This window comes from Rhipicephalus microplus, chromosome 2 (genome assembly GCF_043290135.1).
Source record: "Rhipicephalus microplus isolate Deutch F79 chromosome 2, USDA_Rmic, whole genome shotgun sequence".
NCBI classification, from domain to species: domain Eukaryota; kingdom Metazoa; phylum Arthropoda; class Arachnida; order Ixodida; family Ixodidae; genus Rhipicephalus; species Rhipicephalus microplus.
This window is the reverse complement of record NC_134701.1, coordinates 247,901,254-247,920,831: the sequence shown is the minus strand read 5'-3', so window position 1 is coordinate 247,920,831 and position 19,578 is coordinate 247,901,254. Positions and strand designations below refer to the sequence as shown.

Here is a 19,578-nt window from a genome sequence, read left to right as displayed (position 1 = left end):
CGTCAACATTCTCGCCGCTCGAGCCATGCAGGCCACTGGGAACCGTCAAGCAGCTATGAATGATATATTTTCGACAATGAACATATCCCATCGCGGACTTCACAATAAAACGTGGCAAGGATATGTGAGCTGCATATTGACAATGCCGACAGTATTGCAGTCTCGTACGACGGCTCCTGGATGACGCGCGGGCACTCGTCCCACATAGGCGTGGGGGCAGTGATCGAGCTCTTCACTGGTCTAGTGCTCGACTATGTCGTTCTGAGCAACTTCTGTGCCGGATGCAAGCGCGGACCGAAGGCAGACGACCCGGCATATCGGGCTTGGCAGGACAGCCACGTGTGCCAAAAAAATACTACAAAAAAAAGCTGGCGAAATGGAAGTTGAGGCAGCTGTGCACCTCTTTGAGAGGTCCATAAAAAAAAATGGCCTCAAGTACACTACAATCCTGTCAGATGGTGACAGCCGCACCTTCCTCGCTTTGCAAGAAGCAGATGTCTATGGCTTCATCAAAGTCCAAAAAGAGGACTGTGTCAATCACGTCCAAAAGCGTATGGGCACTGCCCTACGCAATTTAGTAGCAAGGCACAAAGGAGGTGCCTCTGAAACCCTTGGAGGAAGGGGAAGGCTCACCGGGGACCTCATCACGAAGTTGAGCTCCTATTACGGCTGGGCGCTCAAATCTCACAAAGGAGATGTTGAGGACATGCACAGAGCTGTGATGGCGACTTACTATCACATCACTTCTAATGATAGTGAGTCAAACCACAGCCTGTGTCCCACAGGCCCAGACTCTTGGTGCCGGCAAAATGCAGCTGCTGCCAAAGGGGAGCCCACTCCGAGGCACCATTACAATTTGCCACAACACGTGTGCAAGGCTCTTCTTCCAGTTTATGAGCGCCTGTCAGAAAAAGGGCTTCTATAAAGGTGTCAAAGGGGTAAAACCCAGAATAGTAATGAAAGCCTTCATTCCGTGATCTGGGCTTTGGCACCTAAGCAGCGCCATGCTTCACTGTTTGCGGTTGAAGCTGCAGTTGCCGAGGCAGTGATGAAATTCAACTGTGGCAACTTGAGAACATCAACAGGAATCCTCGATGAGCTCAATCTCAACGCCACCCTCCCAAGCATCAGACGGATGACTGAGAAGGACAGGCGTCGAGTGGCCGACTCAAACCGCAAGCGTGCCTCTAGTGAGAAGGTCCAGCAAGCACTAAAGAAGCGCCACCGCAGTGCTAAGCACCAGTCTGACTATGTTCCTGGTGGCTATTAAGATCTGCATTGTGAAATATGCACCTTCTTATTGTTGTTTTTGAATAAAGTGTGTGTTATTTGTTTTTGCCATTTTTCTCAAAATGTGAATTTATGACTCCGTTCAATCTTAAGGCCTCGATATCTCGGCAGCTAGGGCTGGTAGAGCAATAATTCTTCTTGCAATGAAAACCTGTATGTGTATAGAATCCAAGTATGGGAATGGAATTTAGAGTACAAGCCTTTTTAATTAATTACTCATCAAAATTGTAATATTATGCCAACTGCTTTTTCAGAGCGGAAAGTGCAATTTGCCATAACATAACTAAAAAGGCCAAATAAAAGAAACTACTTGCATAATTTCAATCTTAGATCATTAGTCTATCTTGCCATATCTTGAATGTTGCTTTTAATTAGGCACTTTTTTTTCTATTGAGGCCTTAAACAATGGGGGTTGAACTTGCATTATCTTGGGAATGGGATGAGTTACAGGAAAAGTAATTGCATATTTGAAATCAGCAGAAAAAACTGCACAAGGCTGTGCATTTTCATCAAGATCACTGAAGAAATAAACAAAAAATGTTTAAGACCAGTCTGCCCCCTTAACTGGGCACTGGGAGCATGCTTGAGGGATTTAGTTGCAATACCCTCACCTGAACTTCGCTTCTTGACCAGATAAGTGGGAGTGCTTGGTTAAACTTATACTGCTATTCTTATTCGGCAGGATTTCTCTCGGAGTCCCCTCGGGAAACCTGCTGTTTCGAGGAGAGCCATCACAAGAACCTGGTAGACTCGCAGAGCTCGCTTTCATCTATGGATTCTGGCGTATCCAGCCTGGACGTTGGAGACTTCCTTGGTGACCCTGACGCCAAGGACAGCATTCTGATTGGGTCAGCTCCACGGCATGCTGCACTACCGTATTCACCATGTTCAAAGAATGGAGCTATTGTTTCCAAAGCATTTTCTCCTGAATCCAACAGTTGTGCGACCCCACCAAGTAAGTATAGAACAGTTGTAAGAGGTCACTGACTGCCCATTTGGCCATATGATGGGTTCAGCAAACCTGCCAACTCTCCCAGTTTGCCCGGGAGGCTCCCGATTTCTTACTGGTACTCGCGATTGTGTGAGTGCATTCATTATTCTCTCAATAAAGAGCTAAACTGATAATTGCAAAGGATAGCTGTTATAAAAATTTTCTGGCCTTGGAAGAACCCCTACACCTTGCCACACTACTCTCCCCTCCACCCACTAATGCAAAGGGAGGCGAGACCGCCACATTTGCGTGCGGCCTGTCTTATTTACGGTTGAGCATATTATCTTTATCTCAATGACAAAGACAGCCCCGCCGCGGTGGTCTAGTGGCTAAGGTACCCAGCTGCTGACCCGCAGGTCGCGGGATCGAATCCCGGCTCCGGCGGCTGCATTTCCGATGGAGGCGTAAATGTTGTAGGCCCGTGTGCTCAGATTTGGGTGCACGTTAAAGAAACCCAGGTGGTGGAAATTTCCGGAGCCCTCCACTACTGCGTCTCTCATAATCATATGGTGGTTTTGGGACGTTAAACCCCACAAATCAATCAATCAATGACAAAGACAACACTTCTGCCTATGCAATTAGCTTTGCTATCATACAATGTTATGCGGTGAAGCATGCTAAGTGTGGTAAGGGGTAACAGAACCCTCGGAGATTTTTAACCCTTTCAAACATTTTATATATAAAGTGTTCAGGCTATTTCCGTTCAATAAAACAGTACACTATCCTATGCATTGACGTTAAATTATTGCTATGTTCTAATATTATTCAATATAGTAGTCAAGTACTGTAGCGTTGAAACTGAAACCAAATCAATGCTAAACTGATTGTGCTTGTTAGTAACTAGATTGGAGTTTTCTTGAGATTGAATTTTTTAACAAGATAGGTAAAAAAAAATGTTGAGACTCCTTCATTTGGCAGTCATTGTACAGTGCAGTCCACTTATAACGATACCACATATAACGATATATCGGTTATAACGATGGGTCGACTTAACAGTCTCATTTTATGCATTGGGGCTATGGGGGAAAAAACCATATATAACGATATGTTATCCACCGCATATCGGATACTACGATGAAAAGTTTGCCGTGGACGGCATGTTTCATTCAGAATAATCGTAACATTTAGATTGATAAGTTCCTCTGAAACGAACTATGCCGAGACAAGACGAAAAGTTAGCGTAGGCGAGTACCTGCCGCCACTGCAGCACAGCGCCGGCAGCGCGTCCCGGCCGTTCAAAAAGCCGAGGAGAGCGTCGCGAGTTGGCGCGACGCGCTACAGATGGCGCCAGCTGTGTCACGTTTTGCGCCTCGCCGCGCGTCGACCGCGAAGAGGCTGAGAAAATTTAAAAAAAAAAAAAAGCGAAAAGCAAAGCGCCGCGCTCCGCGGCTCCCCGCCTTCTACAACGGCAAGCCGGCAAGCTAACTCCTGCTAACTCGTAGCTTGCCGAACGAAAGCGGGAAAGAGAGAGAAAATAAAAAAGCGAAAAGCATAGCGGCGCGGCGGCATCGGGGCGGAGCCTCGTTGGCATTCCGGCTGTGTACCTCTGGCTGTGCTTTCTTCCTCCCACTGCTCCCACCCCGCCGTCGGTCAGTTTCTCTTCCTCAGCGAACCCGTGATGCGTTCTTCGGAGTAAGAAATAAAGTCTTGTTTTTGACATCCTACTATCTACAATATTTATTAATTGGTGAAAATAGCGAAATGAAGCCTGGAGCTACAAAAGGTACGTCCGGCGACGATTTTTTGGCGGCAGTCCAGATATAACGATCACCGGTTATAACGATCATATTTTTAGGTTTTCTCGATATCGTTATAAGTGGACTGCACTGTAGCTGTTGGAATAAGTCTTGTGTTGTACTGATGCTCATCAATTGCCTGACATACGGAATGCAAAGTTGATCAGACAGCTGTAGCTTGACATCTTGTGTCCGCCGTAGTGAAGCATAAAAGCTAATAATAAGCCTGTCCCTATTTTGTGCCTCAGGTTTTGCAAATCCAGACAATGTCAGTTCGTCTCACAACAATAATGAACATGCCGAAGAAGAGGAGTCCATCTGTGAATCGCTGATTGATCAGATACTGCCGAAGGTAAGCACACCTTTTCACTGGTGGGCGTTCAGGGGTACACAGTTTGCAAATTTTGGAAACATGCCTCTTTTATTTAGTGTAACGATGAAGTTTCAGGATAGGTTTAATGTAAATCTACTTTAATAGCAGTAAAGTGCTTAAAACTGTGCCTTTCATCGCGTCTGCCCATCCTTCCATTCATTCAGCTCATTTCACTGATGATGACCATTGTTAACATTGACAACACAACCGCCACGGTAGTCTAATGGTTATGGTGCTCAACTCTAACCGTAAAGTTGCGGAATCAACTCCCGGCTGCAGCGGCTGTATTTTTGATGGAGGCGAGAACGCTAGAGGCCCGTGTACTTAGATTTAGGTGCAGGTTAAAAAACCCCATCCCTGAATTTCTGTAGTTCACATACTGTACACTGTAGTCAATTAATCTTTAAGAACTCACAAGTGTCGTGCATACTTACTTTAGTAGGTTAGCGCTGCCACGCACAGGCGGAGCTAAATGACAACGCTGAACGCAAACTTGGCAAAATAAACTGTTCTATCACAACTGCATCGAAGTTTGCATAAAAATGAATAATGCATAAGTAGCATTTTTTGTATGTATACCAGTCAATAACATGCATGCATAAACGTTTATATGCAAAGGAGCTACGTATACAGTAAAAGCTCGTTAATTCGGATTTCACGGGACCGGAAAAACTGTCAAATTAAACGAATGCCGAATTAACGAATGAACAGGGAAAACAACATTTAAAATGAAGCTGCAGAAGCATACCTTTATTTGTTGAAATATTTTGTAATTGTCGTCTGCGTTTTTGCGCAGATTCCGGCTGACATCACAATTTTCTTAACTGTTCCAAATGGCCAACAGCACGCAAGCTGTCGGGAGTGTTCAGGCAAGCGTCCTCTAATATTAACAGCGCCTCCGAGACTTCCCGTGAGGTGCGATGAGGTCGCGGCTGTATCTTCTCGCATGATTCTTCGTCGGAATCAAGGTCTTCATGGGCGCCCGTGACATCATTAATAATCTCTCGATCTGTCAGAAGACCACTCGTGGCGACACCATGATCAATCGCAATGTAGTCCTGAAAGGTCACATCTGTGGGAAGTACAGCATCGAAAGTCGGGCAGTCATCGTCGGTGGACTCGGCTGACACCTCCTCGATGCCATCGTCAGCTACTGCTGCATGCTCAGGCTTCACAAAACCGCTGTGCCGAAAACAGTTGGCGATGACTTGCGGCGGAGTGTTTTTCCCACACGTGGGCGATGATGTGCACTGCGCCGAGTAAGTCCACTTGATACAACTTTCCAGCTTCTGAGCATAGGATCATTCGCTCTAGCAGGCGCTTGCGGTACTTCGACTTCACATAGTGAATGATACCTTGGTCCATCGGCTGAAGAGCAGACGTAGTGTTGGGCGGCAAAAAAACTACTTTGATGCTCTTCAGTTCGACTGTACAGTTATGGGCACTGCAGTCGTCAACTACCATAATTATCTTGCGGTCCTTCGACGTGAAGTGCCGGTCCAACTGTTGCAGCCAGCCGCGAAAAATGTCCGATGTCATCCGTGCCTTCCTGTTCGCTGTGTACTCGACAGGAAGGCTTTTGACGTTCTTAAAACAACGTGGCTTAAGCGCCTTCCCGACGACAAGTAGTGGCAAGCGCTCCGTGCCAGTCATATTGGCAGCAAGAAGCACAGTTATCCTTTGCTTGCACTTCTTGCCACCAATGCACGCATCCCCTTTGAAAGTCACCGTCTTGTCGGGCAGAGCTCTGAAAAATAGAGCAGTTTCATCTTGTTATGCTAAAGACATTTCCTCGTTCGGGAGCACGTCTCACGAGATCGAGCGCTGTTCCGACGAACTGTCTCCCCCCTCCCAGCGCCGCCTTTCGTGCAGTTCCGAAATAGCGTCTCTTCCTCCGCCGAACCACCTTGCAGTTCCGGGTATGGCTGCGTCTCCTCAGCCGAGCCACTGTGTCGTTCAGGGGAACTGGTCTCGCAGAAGAGTCGAAAAACGCTATTTAAGGCCGTGCCAGCCCCATGTTTAAGGGATTTGCCCCAGCCGACGTTGTCGTGCTGGCCGGCTCTATACAAACGACAACCAGCTACAGTAAACGCTCCTTCTTGTTGCTGTTTTCAAAACGGATTGCCTCCCTGCTTCGCCTTCGGGCAAAGGCTTCGGCGAAGTCCGCTCGACGGCTCGCCGCTCTTCGCCACCGCTACCATCGCGAGACAGCAAATTCCTAACAGTGGTTGGCAGCTTCGGGATACGCTTCCCCTGACCCCGACGTTTTGCTGCTCTGGGACCCGCTACCCCGATATCAACGGCTGGAAAGTTGGAACGGATCTCTGAGCACGAGGACGACCACCGTGACATCGTTTTGCTACCCTGTTCTCATCGTTCGGCAAGCTGGGACAAGCAACCCCGGATCTCAACATTGGCAAGTCGGACCGGATCCCTGAAGGCCTGACACTGTTCGACGGCAGCCACGAGTTGGACCATCGTCGGCTACTTTGGTTGGGTGAGTGCCCAACGTTTACTGTTCATTTCGCCAGACCTCTCTAGCACAGGCAGATGTTAGGAGAGTGTTTTGTTTTGATTTGTTTTGTTTTGGTGGTTATAATTTAATATTCACCTACTTTAAACCACGAGATTAGTTTTAGAGTACGGTGAATATCAGTAATAGAGCATCACGAGGGACGAGATCGCGATGGAGCAGTACCTGGTGCAGGACCTCCTTGATATTTGTGGAGCCATGGGGATTTCCGCCAGGTCCGCTAAAACAAGGGAAGCGATTCTCGAGGTGATGTGGGCAGAGAATGTGACGGCCGAGGAAGCTGACGGGTTTTGGGAGCTCATTTGTGAGCAAAAGCAGAAGGCCGAGAAAAGTTGCAAAAGGAGAGAGCATGCACTCAAAATGAGAGAGCTTGATCATAAAATTCAAGCACTTAAGTGGCAGCAAGCGGAACGCCAGCTCCACAACTTTCAGACAGGCGAGAACATCGCGCATTTTCTTGATGATCTTGAAGTTGTCTGCTGTAATACGGGTGTTATCCGCGACCTTTGGGTGGAGAAGCTCGCCACGCTGTTGCTGAGCAAGATCGCGCATGTTTTGAATTGCTTACCCTTCGAGGAAGCAGTAGACTTCAGTCATGCTAGATATGCCTTGATAAGATACTTTTTTCTTTCGAGTCCTGCTGACTGGGAAAGTCGGAGCGATAGAGACAGCGCTGAAGCGCGTCGAAGGGTGCTAAAGGTAGACGCCTGCCGAAAAGAGCGTGAGGATGAGGCGCGACGTTGTCACAGAATGAGCGCTCAAAAAGAGCGCGCCGCCAACTCCTCGTGACGAAACGCCGGAGTGACGCCGCGAGGTAAACGATAAAAAAAAAAAGAAAACAAACATCCAGACTCCCCGGGCGTGACTCTCTCCCTCGGAAGCGTAGATTCGCCGACGAACCTCCTCACCCCACAACGGCGGCCGAGCAAGCACTCGAATGTTCTAGATGGAAAGGGGCTTGGTGAGGCCGGGTTGAGTCATCCATCGCGGACGGCCTTCGAGCCGTCTCGCCCTCTCCCCAGCCTTCGCTGCGTATTGCGCCGACGAAATGACGAGAACTTTCTGGAATCTCGCGCGGAGGGTATTTAAGCGAGCAGCCGAGGTGAGAGATCAGGAGAAGACGGAAGTTAGCGCCAGAGCGCGTAGGGTATACCGCCGTGTAGTCGGCGAAGGTTTTGTCCGTAGAGACAAAGCAGGAGAAGAAGATGATTTCCACCTGAGGGGTGACGACTCGAGCTACAGGCAAGAGTGTGTGTTTACCGCTATCGAGCGAAGACGCGTGGCAACAGCTGCGTGCGTGAAGCCGACGTGTTTCCGGCGAAGAAGTTTGAAGCTTGGAGAGCGGCCAAGTGAAGACGCGAGGTTTCCTGGAAGAGAAACTTCGGCGAGGTTTCCTGGAAGAGAAACTTCGGGGGCCAGCGGAACGACAACAACGCTGGACTTTGAGTGAGTGATTCTCGGAAGAGTATCATCCAGACTTTTGTTCCAAGAACTTTGGACTGAATAGGTTTTCTATCTCTTTAGTCTTTAAGTGTCTTGGTTGTTCAATGCATGCGACTGCATTGTAGTGCGTATTGTTGTCGGTGTCCGTTGTTTTGAGTGTGGCTGATTGTACTGTGTAGTACGTTGTTTGATTGGTGACATATTGTACTCAACTATTGTGGAGTGTGCATACTTGTGTATTGTTTTGATCTGCCGTTATTGAGAATAGAATTTTGTTTTGTTTATCAACTCTCGGCTCTGACTTGTTCTTTGGGCCACAGCCGGCGTCCGCTGGCGCGCCAAATAGGACCACTTGTAAATTGTCCACGCTTTCGTGGTGCGGTTCGGGGGGCCGATACTTCGGTCCTTGGAATTAGCCCGGCGATCACCTCCCTAATTAACGGGACCTGTGTGACAGACGTGAAGCGATGGAGGCTGAGGCCCGCTACGTGGCGCTTGATGATGTCGCTCACTGGAAAGTGTTAGATGATAAAGACAGAAGCAAAGCGCGAGACGCCGAGGCTCGTTGCTATGCGCAAGCTGCTGAAGTGCGTCAGAGAAAGCGGGGCGCTGAGAAAAGTCACGAGGTATCTGACGTTGAGGCCCGTCACAAAATGCAGGACGCCGATGCGTCAGACAGAGCCAGACGCTGAGGTACATCGCAAGGCGCTAGAGGTTGACGCATGTCGACAAAATATTGAGCAGGATGCGCGAGATAAAGCGCTGCAGAATAAAGCTCTTGAAAGAGAGCACGAGGCTGACTTCGAAGGGCAGAGAACAAGGGCTAACCACGACAGCAATAAACCCCCACCGATCGAAAGCTCTTTAGGCGCGTTAGTTGCATTTAAAGGCATCGGGACTCCCGTTCTGTCCCAAGCAGAGGCAGCTAGCAACGGGCCCGAGGATAAGCTAGATAACCAGTATGGAGTTTCGGAAGTACTTGTCAAAGGCAGCACACTTGGAAGTAAGTGTGTCGAGGCTGCCAGTATTGCGAGAAGTCCCGACAGAAAGAGGCGTCGGCGTAAGCGTAACTTGGTAAAGATGACAGGCGCCAAGCGTGCTAAAGCTACTGTGAGGTGCCATGACATCATGCGTCGAGACGCCATGTTCACGGCTAGTTGTAGGATCGCGACAGGGCCCTCTGGGAAATGTTTGAAGCTCAGACCATCACGAGGATCGAGATTAGGCGAAAAACGCGTCAAGAAAAACGGACTTTCAGGAAAATTCGGACGCCGAGATCTTCGCCTGGTCTCATCTTTTTCAATGCCGCGTAGAGGCAATCACGTGGAGAAGCATCGTGAACGCCTGAGCTGTAACGAAGGCTGTCATTCCCCACCGTGGCGAGAGGGTCACTGGTCAAACTGGAGGGGTAAACGACGCAGTGCAGATGCCCCTTTCTTCGAGTTAAGTTGGTGTACGTCAAAAGTCGGTGCTACTAAGTTCGGCGAACAAGTTGGTTAGTCGTCCCATTGTCCAGACCGCAACCCTCGAAAGCTGTGCAGTGCGCGACTCCCCAGAGTTCGTGTGAGAGAGTGCTGCCTTGCCAATACCAAGAGTGTACTTTGTGTTTAGTTTTGCGAATAACTTTTTCTAGTTTTGTCGTCTGCCAATGAGCAAGGAATGAGTCTAAATTTTTGCAAGTTTTACTTTCCTTGTCATCGGAGAAGCAGATATTCATATGTTTGTTTGATTAAATTTATTTTCATAATATTTCAAAGGTAACAGTTAGTGTGCTTTATTTTAACAGAGAAGGCATAGTAAAAGCCCCTGTTTAGGATACCTTCTGTGTTTAGCATTGCGTGTTATTTTGCACGTCGTTGTAGGTTAAATTTTAACTTTGTTCTGTGTAATGCGCGCAAGTTTGATTTTCAGTCTTATTTTCTTAGTTTTTTCAAGCGTGCTTTCTCTTGTCGTGATGATCGTTGGCGGCACGCATTGAATGATTGCTTGTAAGATGACAAACTTTGTTATGTTCAACAGTCTGACGCTTGCAAGCGACGCCAATGTGCGTGATTCAGAATTGCTTGGTATTCTAAATTGTAGTTTCGGGGCCAAATTGAGTTAACTTCAGCAGCTTCGATCGTCCATATTCTGCCTAAATCACAATTGAGAATCGCTCAAAAAAAATTCTGTTTGGTTCAACAGTGTCATGCACTGACACTTGGCTAAAGTTGTGTCCACATTATGTATTGCTCCTCAGATACATTGCTCGTGATGCTATTTTTTTTTAGCTCAGCTAAATCTCGAGGAAATATTTTCGTTTCTGCTGGTCTGGCGATTTGATCAGCATTTGGAGGGTGCTTGCTATGGCCAGAGTGGTTTGGCTTTGTGTTCGACTCCGTCGTTCCAGTGAACCTCTGCAGTCTCAACATGGAAGTCTCAACAGGCCGAGAGAGCGGAACGGCTACCGACAGTCAACCAGCATCCCTCCTTCCGAGCCGCGCTGACGGCTCGAAACTCCGAATGCATTGTCTGGTAGCGGGGGTGCTGTTATGCCAAAGACATTTTCCTCGTTCGGGAGCACGTCTCACGAGATCGAGCGCTGTTCCGACGAACTGTCTCCCCCCTCCCAGCGCCGCCTTCCGTGCAGTTCCGGGGATAGCGTCGCTTCCTCCGCCGAACCACCTTGCAGTTCCGGGTATGGCTGCGTCTCCTCAGCCGAGCCACTGTGTTGTTCCGGGGAACTGGTCTCGCAGAAGAGTCGAAAAACGCTATTTAGGCCGTGCCAGCCCCATGTTTAAGGGATTTGCCCCAGCCGACGTTGTCGTGCTAGCCGGCTCTGTACAAACGACAACCTGGTACAGTAAACGCTCCTTCTTGTTGCTGTTTTCAAAACGGATTGCCTCCCTGCTTCGCCTTCGGGCAAAGGCTTCGGCGAAGTCCGCTCGACGGCTCGCCGCTCTTCGCCACCGCTACCATCGCGACACAGCAAATTCCTAACAATCTGCATTGAACAAGTCACGTGGTTCATATGCGGCGATGTGCTCCAGCAGCTTCACATTTCTCCACTCGGTGATCACGCTTTCGTCAACACTGGCCTTTTCGCCGCACACACTCCTGAAGACAAGTTCGTGTCTCTCTCGAACCCTCGCAAACCACCCTTTTGATGCTTTGAACGATTCAATGTTCATCATTGCAGCGTACTTCTCACCTTGCGCCATGATGAGAGGTCCGCTCAAAGGCAGATGCGCGTTGCGACAGTCAGTAATCCACCGGAGCAAAGCTTCTTCGAGCTGGGGATGAGCTGCGGTTCGCAACCGCTTTCTAGAGGCATGAAACTTCTCGCTTTTGAAGGCGTGTCGAATCTGTTGTTCATTTTTCACGTACGTTCGCAACGTGCTCCGCTTCACGTTGTACTTGGTCATAACCTGTTGTCGCGATTCGCCGTTCTTCAGTGCTTCCAAAATTTCCACTTTAGTCGCCAAGTTCTTCGCGTCGTAGTTCTGCCGCTTTTTCGGCGTTGCCATCACTGTAGCGCCTGATGGTGGTGGCATGCAAATACGGTCACAGTGGAATAAAAAGAGAACTCTGCAAGAAGAGATGGTTCCGACACGGCAACACAAGGGAAATTGGCGTCGGAGGCGCTGAGTGGAGAAGAAAGCAGACGCCGACGTTCAGTGACGCTGGGATCGCCCCCACTAGTTGATGATGATGGAGATGCCACTCAGGTTTCGGTTTCACTCCAGTCGTGCCAGCGCTGCTTTATCACACTTTTGTGTAGCAGCAGCCGTCAGCATTTGTCCGAATTAAGCGGTGCGGTGCCGAATTCCGACGAAATAACGAAGGTTTGGTCCCATACATCAACATGCACTTTGGCCGGGACCAGTAGAGCCGTCCGAATTATCCGAATTTCTGAATTAACGGGTGTCAAATTAACGAGCTTTTACTGTACTACCCATAGTCCCACCACTGATGTCCGCAGCACAGAAGCTCTCTAGTGCTACATGATGAATACACTAAACTGCACGAAGCATTTGTTGGTGTAGTGAAGTTGTACTCCTAAAGTCCATGCACTTCTGCTCCTCAAGATGTTGCACCACTTCGTTCACAGTGCTCATCAAGCTTTTTATAATTTACATTAACAAATCCTTGTGCTTTTCTCGGCCATCAGTTCCGCACGACAGTTTTTGTAGTTCACACGTCACTTTCCGATCTTCCAAGCCTTCATGCTATATATGCTTCTGATAGCCTGTAATTTAATGAGCACCGTTTTTTGTGTGTACTGATCTGAAGTCTCGGAAATAAAATCGGTGAAAAAGAGGCCTAGATGGTGTTTTGATTACCACTGCCGGCGGTGCGCTATTGTTCTGACAAATGGGCGACACCTGAATATCTGGACGCAAAGCTCGCAGCATGCTACTAGCTTAACAGCGCCACTCAAGTCCGTAACTCGTAACAACTCATGCTTGAAAGTGTAGATACTCATGCGTCTCCTGTCTTCTTCGTTATCCTCTACTCACTTTTAACTCGAGAGGAAAGCTGCTTTTCGAGACCAAATACTGCTGAAAGGATCGATTTATTTTAGGTCTTATCTTGGGATTCATCTATCATAACATGATCTGTTTAATTCATGCTAGATCACTGTATCAGCCATATCCGTCTTTCATATCATGTCAGCAACCAATGTAGTTTCGTTCTTTGTTTGTCTTGCCTTTTCATAGCCTGACAATTTTTTATTAAGAGCTTTTCTCCGCTCGGCTTTGGCACATTCTATGCAGAACATTTTCGTTTTGCTGGAAGGCTAAGTGTTTTGTGAATACAGTAGGGTCTTAAAGGTTAATTTAGAAAGTTAAAAAATTTTAGACAGGGGGGGAAATTGAGAAAAAAATCAAAAAATGCTTGTTCACAGTTATTCAAATTAGAACTAACTTGCTCCATAACAATTGCTATAACAAGCTAGGACCATAAAACTGCACTTTCTGATAATTGTATTATCCAAAAACATTTCATTCAGCTCTGTGTGAGTAGCCGGTTTATAAAATCATGATGAAATGAAGTTAATACAAAAAGTAATGTTATGGTCTGCTTAAAAGCTGAGCTCATATTTGATTTGAACTAATGGAAATGCAAAAAAATAAAATGGAACTTTTTATCAATTTTAACTCAAATAATTGTGCACCCTGTGTGGGAAAATTATTCTTCATGTCTTACCACCGTACCCAAACAGCCGCATTATTGTCATTCTAATTTGACTTACCATACTTACTTGCATATTGGGCACTATTGTTTTCCAGAAGATCTGGCACCAAGTTCCGGGTGCACCTTATTACATGGGGTAAAATTTCTGAAACTTCTAATTCCGACTACAGCGTACACCGCTGATAACGAAAGTCGCCGAAGTCACGAATATTCACACTACAGCCCAAATAACCTTCCATATAGGCTACACTAGCACAAAACGTGTTGAGCATGCAGTCTTGCCTGTCTGAGAATCGAGGCAATTGATGCAGTGTGCTTACAAGCATTCCACTTTCCAAAAGTTAACATCCAAAGAGCCACATTGCCAACAAAATAAACGAGAGAGAAAAAAACACTACGAGAAGAAAGCGCTGTCACGCAAATTCGCCGATTAGGATTCGGACCCCCTAGATTATGCGCATTGTCACGACAGAAATTTGGTTCGCTGAACAGTGCCGATTGTTCATTTAACGGGCTCACACCCTATATCCAATGACATTGCCGCAAATCGTAAACCATCATTCCGAATGTTGCAAACACCACATTTCGGACATTTTCTTCAAGTAGAGCCACCACAGAGTTAAGTTGATTCCATGCAAAAAAGCAACTTCGATCACCCGCAACTGCCACCAAAAAGAACTTAGCCTACGGTTCGGCATGTTGCGAGAAGTTCATGCTAGGGAGGGGGGGACAACATGAAGATTGGGCGCCAAAAAGATAGCAATCTAGCACTGATCCAAGAGTAGTGAGTAGTGCTAAATGGCACTTAGGTTTGCGGCCGGGAAATTACGGCGCCAAAAGTTCGCTGAGCTTGTGCAAGTTGAAGTAGTGGCAGCAAAGGCGAAAGCTCGTGTCGGAAAACTGAATAGCTTTTAAATTTGCGCACAAGAGAGCAAGTAGGATAACAACAACGCTTTTCCCGACAGGAAACTCGTAAGTGCACTTGAGTTTGTGATCGCACGTTCCATGCGGAGCACACGCGGTTGGAGCTTGCTGGCACCGGTGTAAAGGTTACTCTGACGTACGAGCTACTTCCCTTCTTCCTCACTTGGCAAGCCCGCACAGCGCTGCCACAGTCTTTTTAACATGAAAGTGTTTTATGCTGGGGTCCCCCAAAACTTCAGTGATGTATTTCCGTCAAGGATATGATAAGTTAACGCTACCAAATAAGAAAGAAAAAAACGCTCAGGAAAAACTTTCCTCACCGGGCGTTGAACCTCCTCTGACTGCTTGGGAGAAAAGACGAAATGCGCCCGGTGCACTGCCAACTAAGCTTTTAACGCAGTTGCGGGGCATTGTATGAATGTGCCTTATATCTTTCACACATGCTCTCTCGCTCCGTGCTCTGTGTTGGCAACGCAAGGCAATTATGCAGTCAAAGCATGGCGTCCGACATGGCAGGGGGGCGCATTCTGGAAGGTCATGGGGAAAGCTTCTCGATAGCAGGGAAAAACTCGAGCAGAATGAGCATCGGAGAGTCGCTGACGCAGTTATGTTCTATGCGTTTCACTTCATGTCAGCGCATGACAACTTGTTGAAGTCGTGCAGCTTCCACATGCACCAATGATGTTTTACCGTAGACTTATTTGAGTGTAATAGCACCAGCTTATTTGATAAAACGGGTGCATTAAGTGCGGCAGCAAGGCAACGGTGTCGACGAGCAAATGACGTGCCTTGGTGAAGCAAAACGGAGGAAAGCACGATGTGGAAAGCAGGCGCCCGTTGGCGGGTCATTCTACAAACCTCTGCGCCCCACATTACTGAAGCAGGGTATGCGCGAGCACTGACATAGGTTTCAGGAGCGCAGCCGTGCTGTTCCTCTCTGTAACAGACGATCTTTAAAGATGCGCATATCGAGTAGCAGTGTTTAGTGTGGGCTTGTTGATGTCATCTTTGTCTGCAATCGATGATATACTATGTTCTGGTGTAGGTTAAAAGCTTCAGACACGACAATGGTTAATGGTGATCATGGGTAGTAGTGGCCACGATGGAGACGCGCCACCAGGTGTCAACAAGGCTGTGTCTACATTAAACGGTGTTATATCTGGGAAACACCAATAGAAATTGTACTAGCTCTTATATATCAGTACACAATAAGCACTACTTCTATGAAAACACGTTTCACTTTTGTGTTATATCAATTCCTATGATCGAGCGATCAGCCATATCATTTCTTTTATTTTTTCTCATTCTAGTTAAGTAGGAGGACGTCGAATTGCAACCGTAGAAATGCAACACAGAATTACCAATCACGGCCAAGTTCGGGGATGTGCATATTATGTGAAAATAACAAAAAAAAAAAGATATTTTTTTGCAACCAAGCTAAGGGTGTGCCAGTTATGAAAGTGCACTTATTCTGCCAATAAATGCGCTATTACTTCTGATTGAACAACATGTGCACATTGCTGACTGAGGACTGTCACCAGCTTGTCCTCTGTGTGTCATGCTCCAGTTTTCGTGTTAATTTTGTCGTTTCTTTTTTCATTCTGCTGTCACCACTCTCCTTGTTTTTGCTTTTCATTGCAGGCAAAGCTTGACAATGACAAATTAACAGTCTTTGTGAGCCACCTTGAAGAGGACGTCGGTCTAGCTCAAGAACTAGCCAAGATATTAGAAACTGAACACGAGTGCTACGTCCTAACCCAAGCCGAAATTCAGCCTGCCCTTCATACTAATCCCACTCTGATTGAGGACTTAATACAGAAGGTCTGCGGAATCTTTGCACCCTATATGCTTTTCTTTTTGTACTTCGTTTTCTGTTGACAGCACTGGATGCTTGCTAAAACGGTATAAGCCTAGCCGTAAGTCTCCCGATAAATGCATCAACCTAGTTTCAAGGAAGAAAAAAACAAGAAGCAAGCCAATTCAAGTTATAGAGCGCAGTCGCATCGTAATGGCAAACACGAGCTAGGTAGTTAGCCAAAGTCTTATTTGAATGCAAGTCATTTGAGCCCAGGGGAGTGTATAAGCGTAACATGTAGGTATTTCACATCATGGAGGAAGAAACAAACTAGGAGATAACATTATTTCATGCAGTGTTCTGTGTTACGTTGATGAATAGATACAGTGATCCCACACCTGCACCAACTGTGCCAAGGTGCACCAAATCAGATTTGCTGCGCCATCCTGATAATATTAACGAAATTGCGCCAAACTGTGCCAAAGTTGGATTTGGGAGCGTCTATCACAAGCAATAGCCATGCCAGCAAGTCAAAACATCATCTTGTTCTCAGGGCCACCAAAGTCTTAATCAAATGGCTAAAATATTCCGCTGAGAAAAGAGCGATCACAAGTGCGTCCAAAGTAATCCGCGACTCTACGTTTGGTGCCAACGCAACTTCTGTTGTGCAAGCCCACTTGGCTTTATGGCGAAACGCGCTCTTTGCAGGGGCTTGTTGCGCCTAATCTAATTGGTGCGTAGAATTGTGGCAGCGATTCATTGGCGGACGTCGTCTATTTCAGGAATGCTGCTGATAGCTCGTTTGAAGGGTTGCAAGGCATGTACCGTATTTACTCGCATAATCCTCGCACTCGCATAATTCTCGCACCCCCCACATCGGCCAAGAAAAACACGATTTTTTTTTTCCTCGAGTAATTATCGCACCCCCGAAAACTGCCGCAATAATGTCGTCTGCTCGTTCCAGCCACTGATGATGATAGCGCGCGCCATCTCTTAAGCATCAAGCGTACTATTGCACGGAAATTCAATTCAATCTAAGCCAAGCCGAAGTGGCCAGTGAGCGTTGCGGCGTGTTTTGTGTGTTGTGTCGGTAATTTTGGCACGTTATGGGGCCATCCTCAAGCCACACAGCTGCTTCAAGTTGCAAGTGATAGATCATGCGCTAAACAACGGCAACAGGGCCACCGGTAGGCCCTTCGGAGCCTACGAGTCTTGTGTTCGCTACTGGTGACGGCAGCTGAAAGCCACCAAGACGAGTTGGGCCCGCCGTGTGCCTAAAACTGGGATTGATGGTAAACTTAATTTCTTCAGAAGGAAACTGCAGACGATTCTGTTTCATAGCCATCAGCCCAATACTGACGTCCTACGCTTACCTTTTGAGGGCTCCTGTTGAGCACCGACCGCTACCGCTACGCCCGCAACGCCCACAAGCTTCGCGTATGGTATTCTAATTCTCGACTATTTGCTTCCACTTTTTGTGTCTCAAATAAATCTTGCCTTGTGTTGAACCTCTGCTTTTATTGTTGAGGTAAGTTCTAATTAGTACTTCTTAAAGCTTGCTGTAAGTTGCTGGTGTGAGAATCCCGATTTGCGGCCACTTCGTTTTCTTTTTCGCTCTCTGCCTTTTCGTGGAAAGTTTTCCCCGCGTAATGCTCGCACCCCCCAACTTCGCATCGGTTTTCTGGCAAAAAAAGTGCCAGGAATATGCGAGTAAATACGGTAATTAATGCAATTTTCGCTAATAATCGCACACGGGCCGCCAAAATGTCTGTCAGGTCTACTTCTTGACATCGCAATCTGATTTTCTGAACTTCGCGTCCACAGAAGAACACGTGAAGGGTGAAAACGCTATTACATTTTTCCTTTAATATACTTAGGGATACATGAGCACTGTTGTATGGGGTTGAGTACTAGGCAGATTCATGCACTCAGGCACATAGTGTGTGAAATAGGAGAATTGTAATACAATACGTACTGCCCAACCTGAATGTAGTAGAAAACGGAACATCGAGTAGAAAAGCGTTTATCGAGACAGGAATTACTGAGAAAAGTTACTTCTTTGGTATTTCTGAAGAGAGAGACAACTGATATTTTTTATTCATAGAGTTCAACACGATCAACATAAATTTGGCACGGTTGTTCCAACAATTGAAAGACCAGGTGCTGCCTGCTCCCATCCCATCAGCTACACAGTTTGTCTAGACTAGAGCAAGCGATTTCTGACCGTCTATAAAATGAAAGTGATAATCGCTTACCGCGTGCAGTGCTGCATTTGACTTGCATGTTTACGGGAGCCTTGACTAGTGATTGCACTGATATATTTAGCATGTTATAAATGCTGCCTATATTTCACTGATATCGCTCTGACTGCATGTAGTTTGGCTTGTTTTTAGGGGATAACTTTATGTATCTTGATATATTTAGGGCTATCCTGGCCCTCACTAACGTGTGATCATTGCTGTTTACCGTATTTACTCATGTAATCCTCGCACTCCCATAATTCTCGCACCCCCCATATTGCCCAACAAAAATACAATTTTTTTTTCCTAGAGTAATTATCGCACCCTCAGAAATTGCCGCAATAATGCCGCCCGCTCGTTCCAGCCGTTGATGAGGATTGCGTGCGCCATCTGTCGCAATCTCTTAAGCATCAAGCGTACTATTATTGCATGGAGATGCAATCCAAGCCAAGCCAAAGCGGAAAATGCGTGTTGCGGCGTGTTTTGTATGTTGTATCGGCAATCTTCTCATGTTATGGCGCGATACTGAAGCTATACCGCTGCTTTAAAGTTGAAAGTGATTGATCATGCACTAAAATACGGCAACAGGGCCGTCGGTAGGCCCTTTGCAGTTAACGAGTTTTGCGTTCACTACTGTTGACGGCAGCTGAAAGCCACCAAGACGCGTTGGGCCTGCCGTGTGACTGGGATTGATGGTAAACTTTATTTCTTCTGAAGGAAACTGCGGACGATTCTGTTAAATAGTCATCAGCCCAATACTGACACCCTACATTTACCTTTTGAGGGCTCCTGTTGAGCGACGAACAGTACCGCTATGCCCGCAACGCCCACAAGCTTTGTGTAGGGTCTAATTCTCGACTATTTGCTTGCACTTTTTGTGTCTCAAATAAATCTTGCCTTGTGTTGAACCTCTGCTTTTATTGCTGAGGTAAATTTAATTAGTACTTCTCAAAGCTTGCTGTTAGTTGCTAGTGTGAGGATGTGTTAGTTGCTTGTGTGAGGATGTGTTAGTTGCTAGTGTGCTAGTGCCAACATTACACATTGGTCAAACAAGTGTACCCAGAAATTGCAACGG

At 46.9% G+C, this 19,578-nt stretch overlaps 1 protein-coding gene across 2 annotated transcripts in view; it reads left to right on the top strand.

The window, feature by feature from the left end:
- The window catches only part of LOC119169304 (uncharacterized), a 42,119-nt gene that overhangs the window by 6,824 nt on the left and 15,717 nt on the right, over positions 1–19,578 (top strand). The window contains exons 4-6 of one of the 2 annotated variants that reach the window (XM_037420417.2): positions 1,973–2,245; positions 4,266–4,369; positions 16,110–16,289. In XM_037420417.2, coding sequence (XP_037276314.2) covers positions 1,973–2,245; positions 4,266–4,369; positions 16,110–16,289 — 557 coding nt within the window. The remainder of the gene's footprint in view (positions 1–1,972; positions 2,246–4,265; positions 4,370–16,109; positions 16,290–19,578) is intronic. The other variant, XM_075878724.1, reaches the window with a different exon arrangement.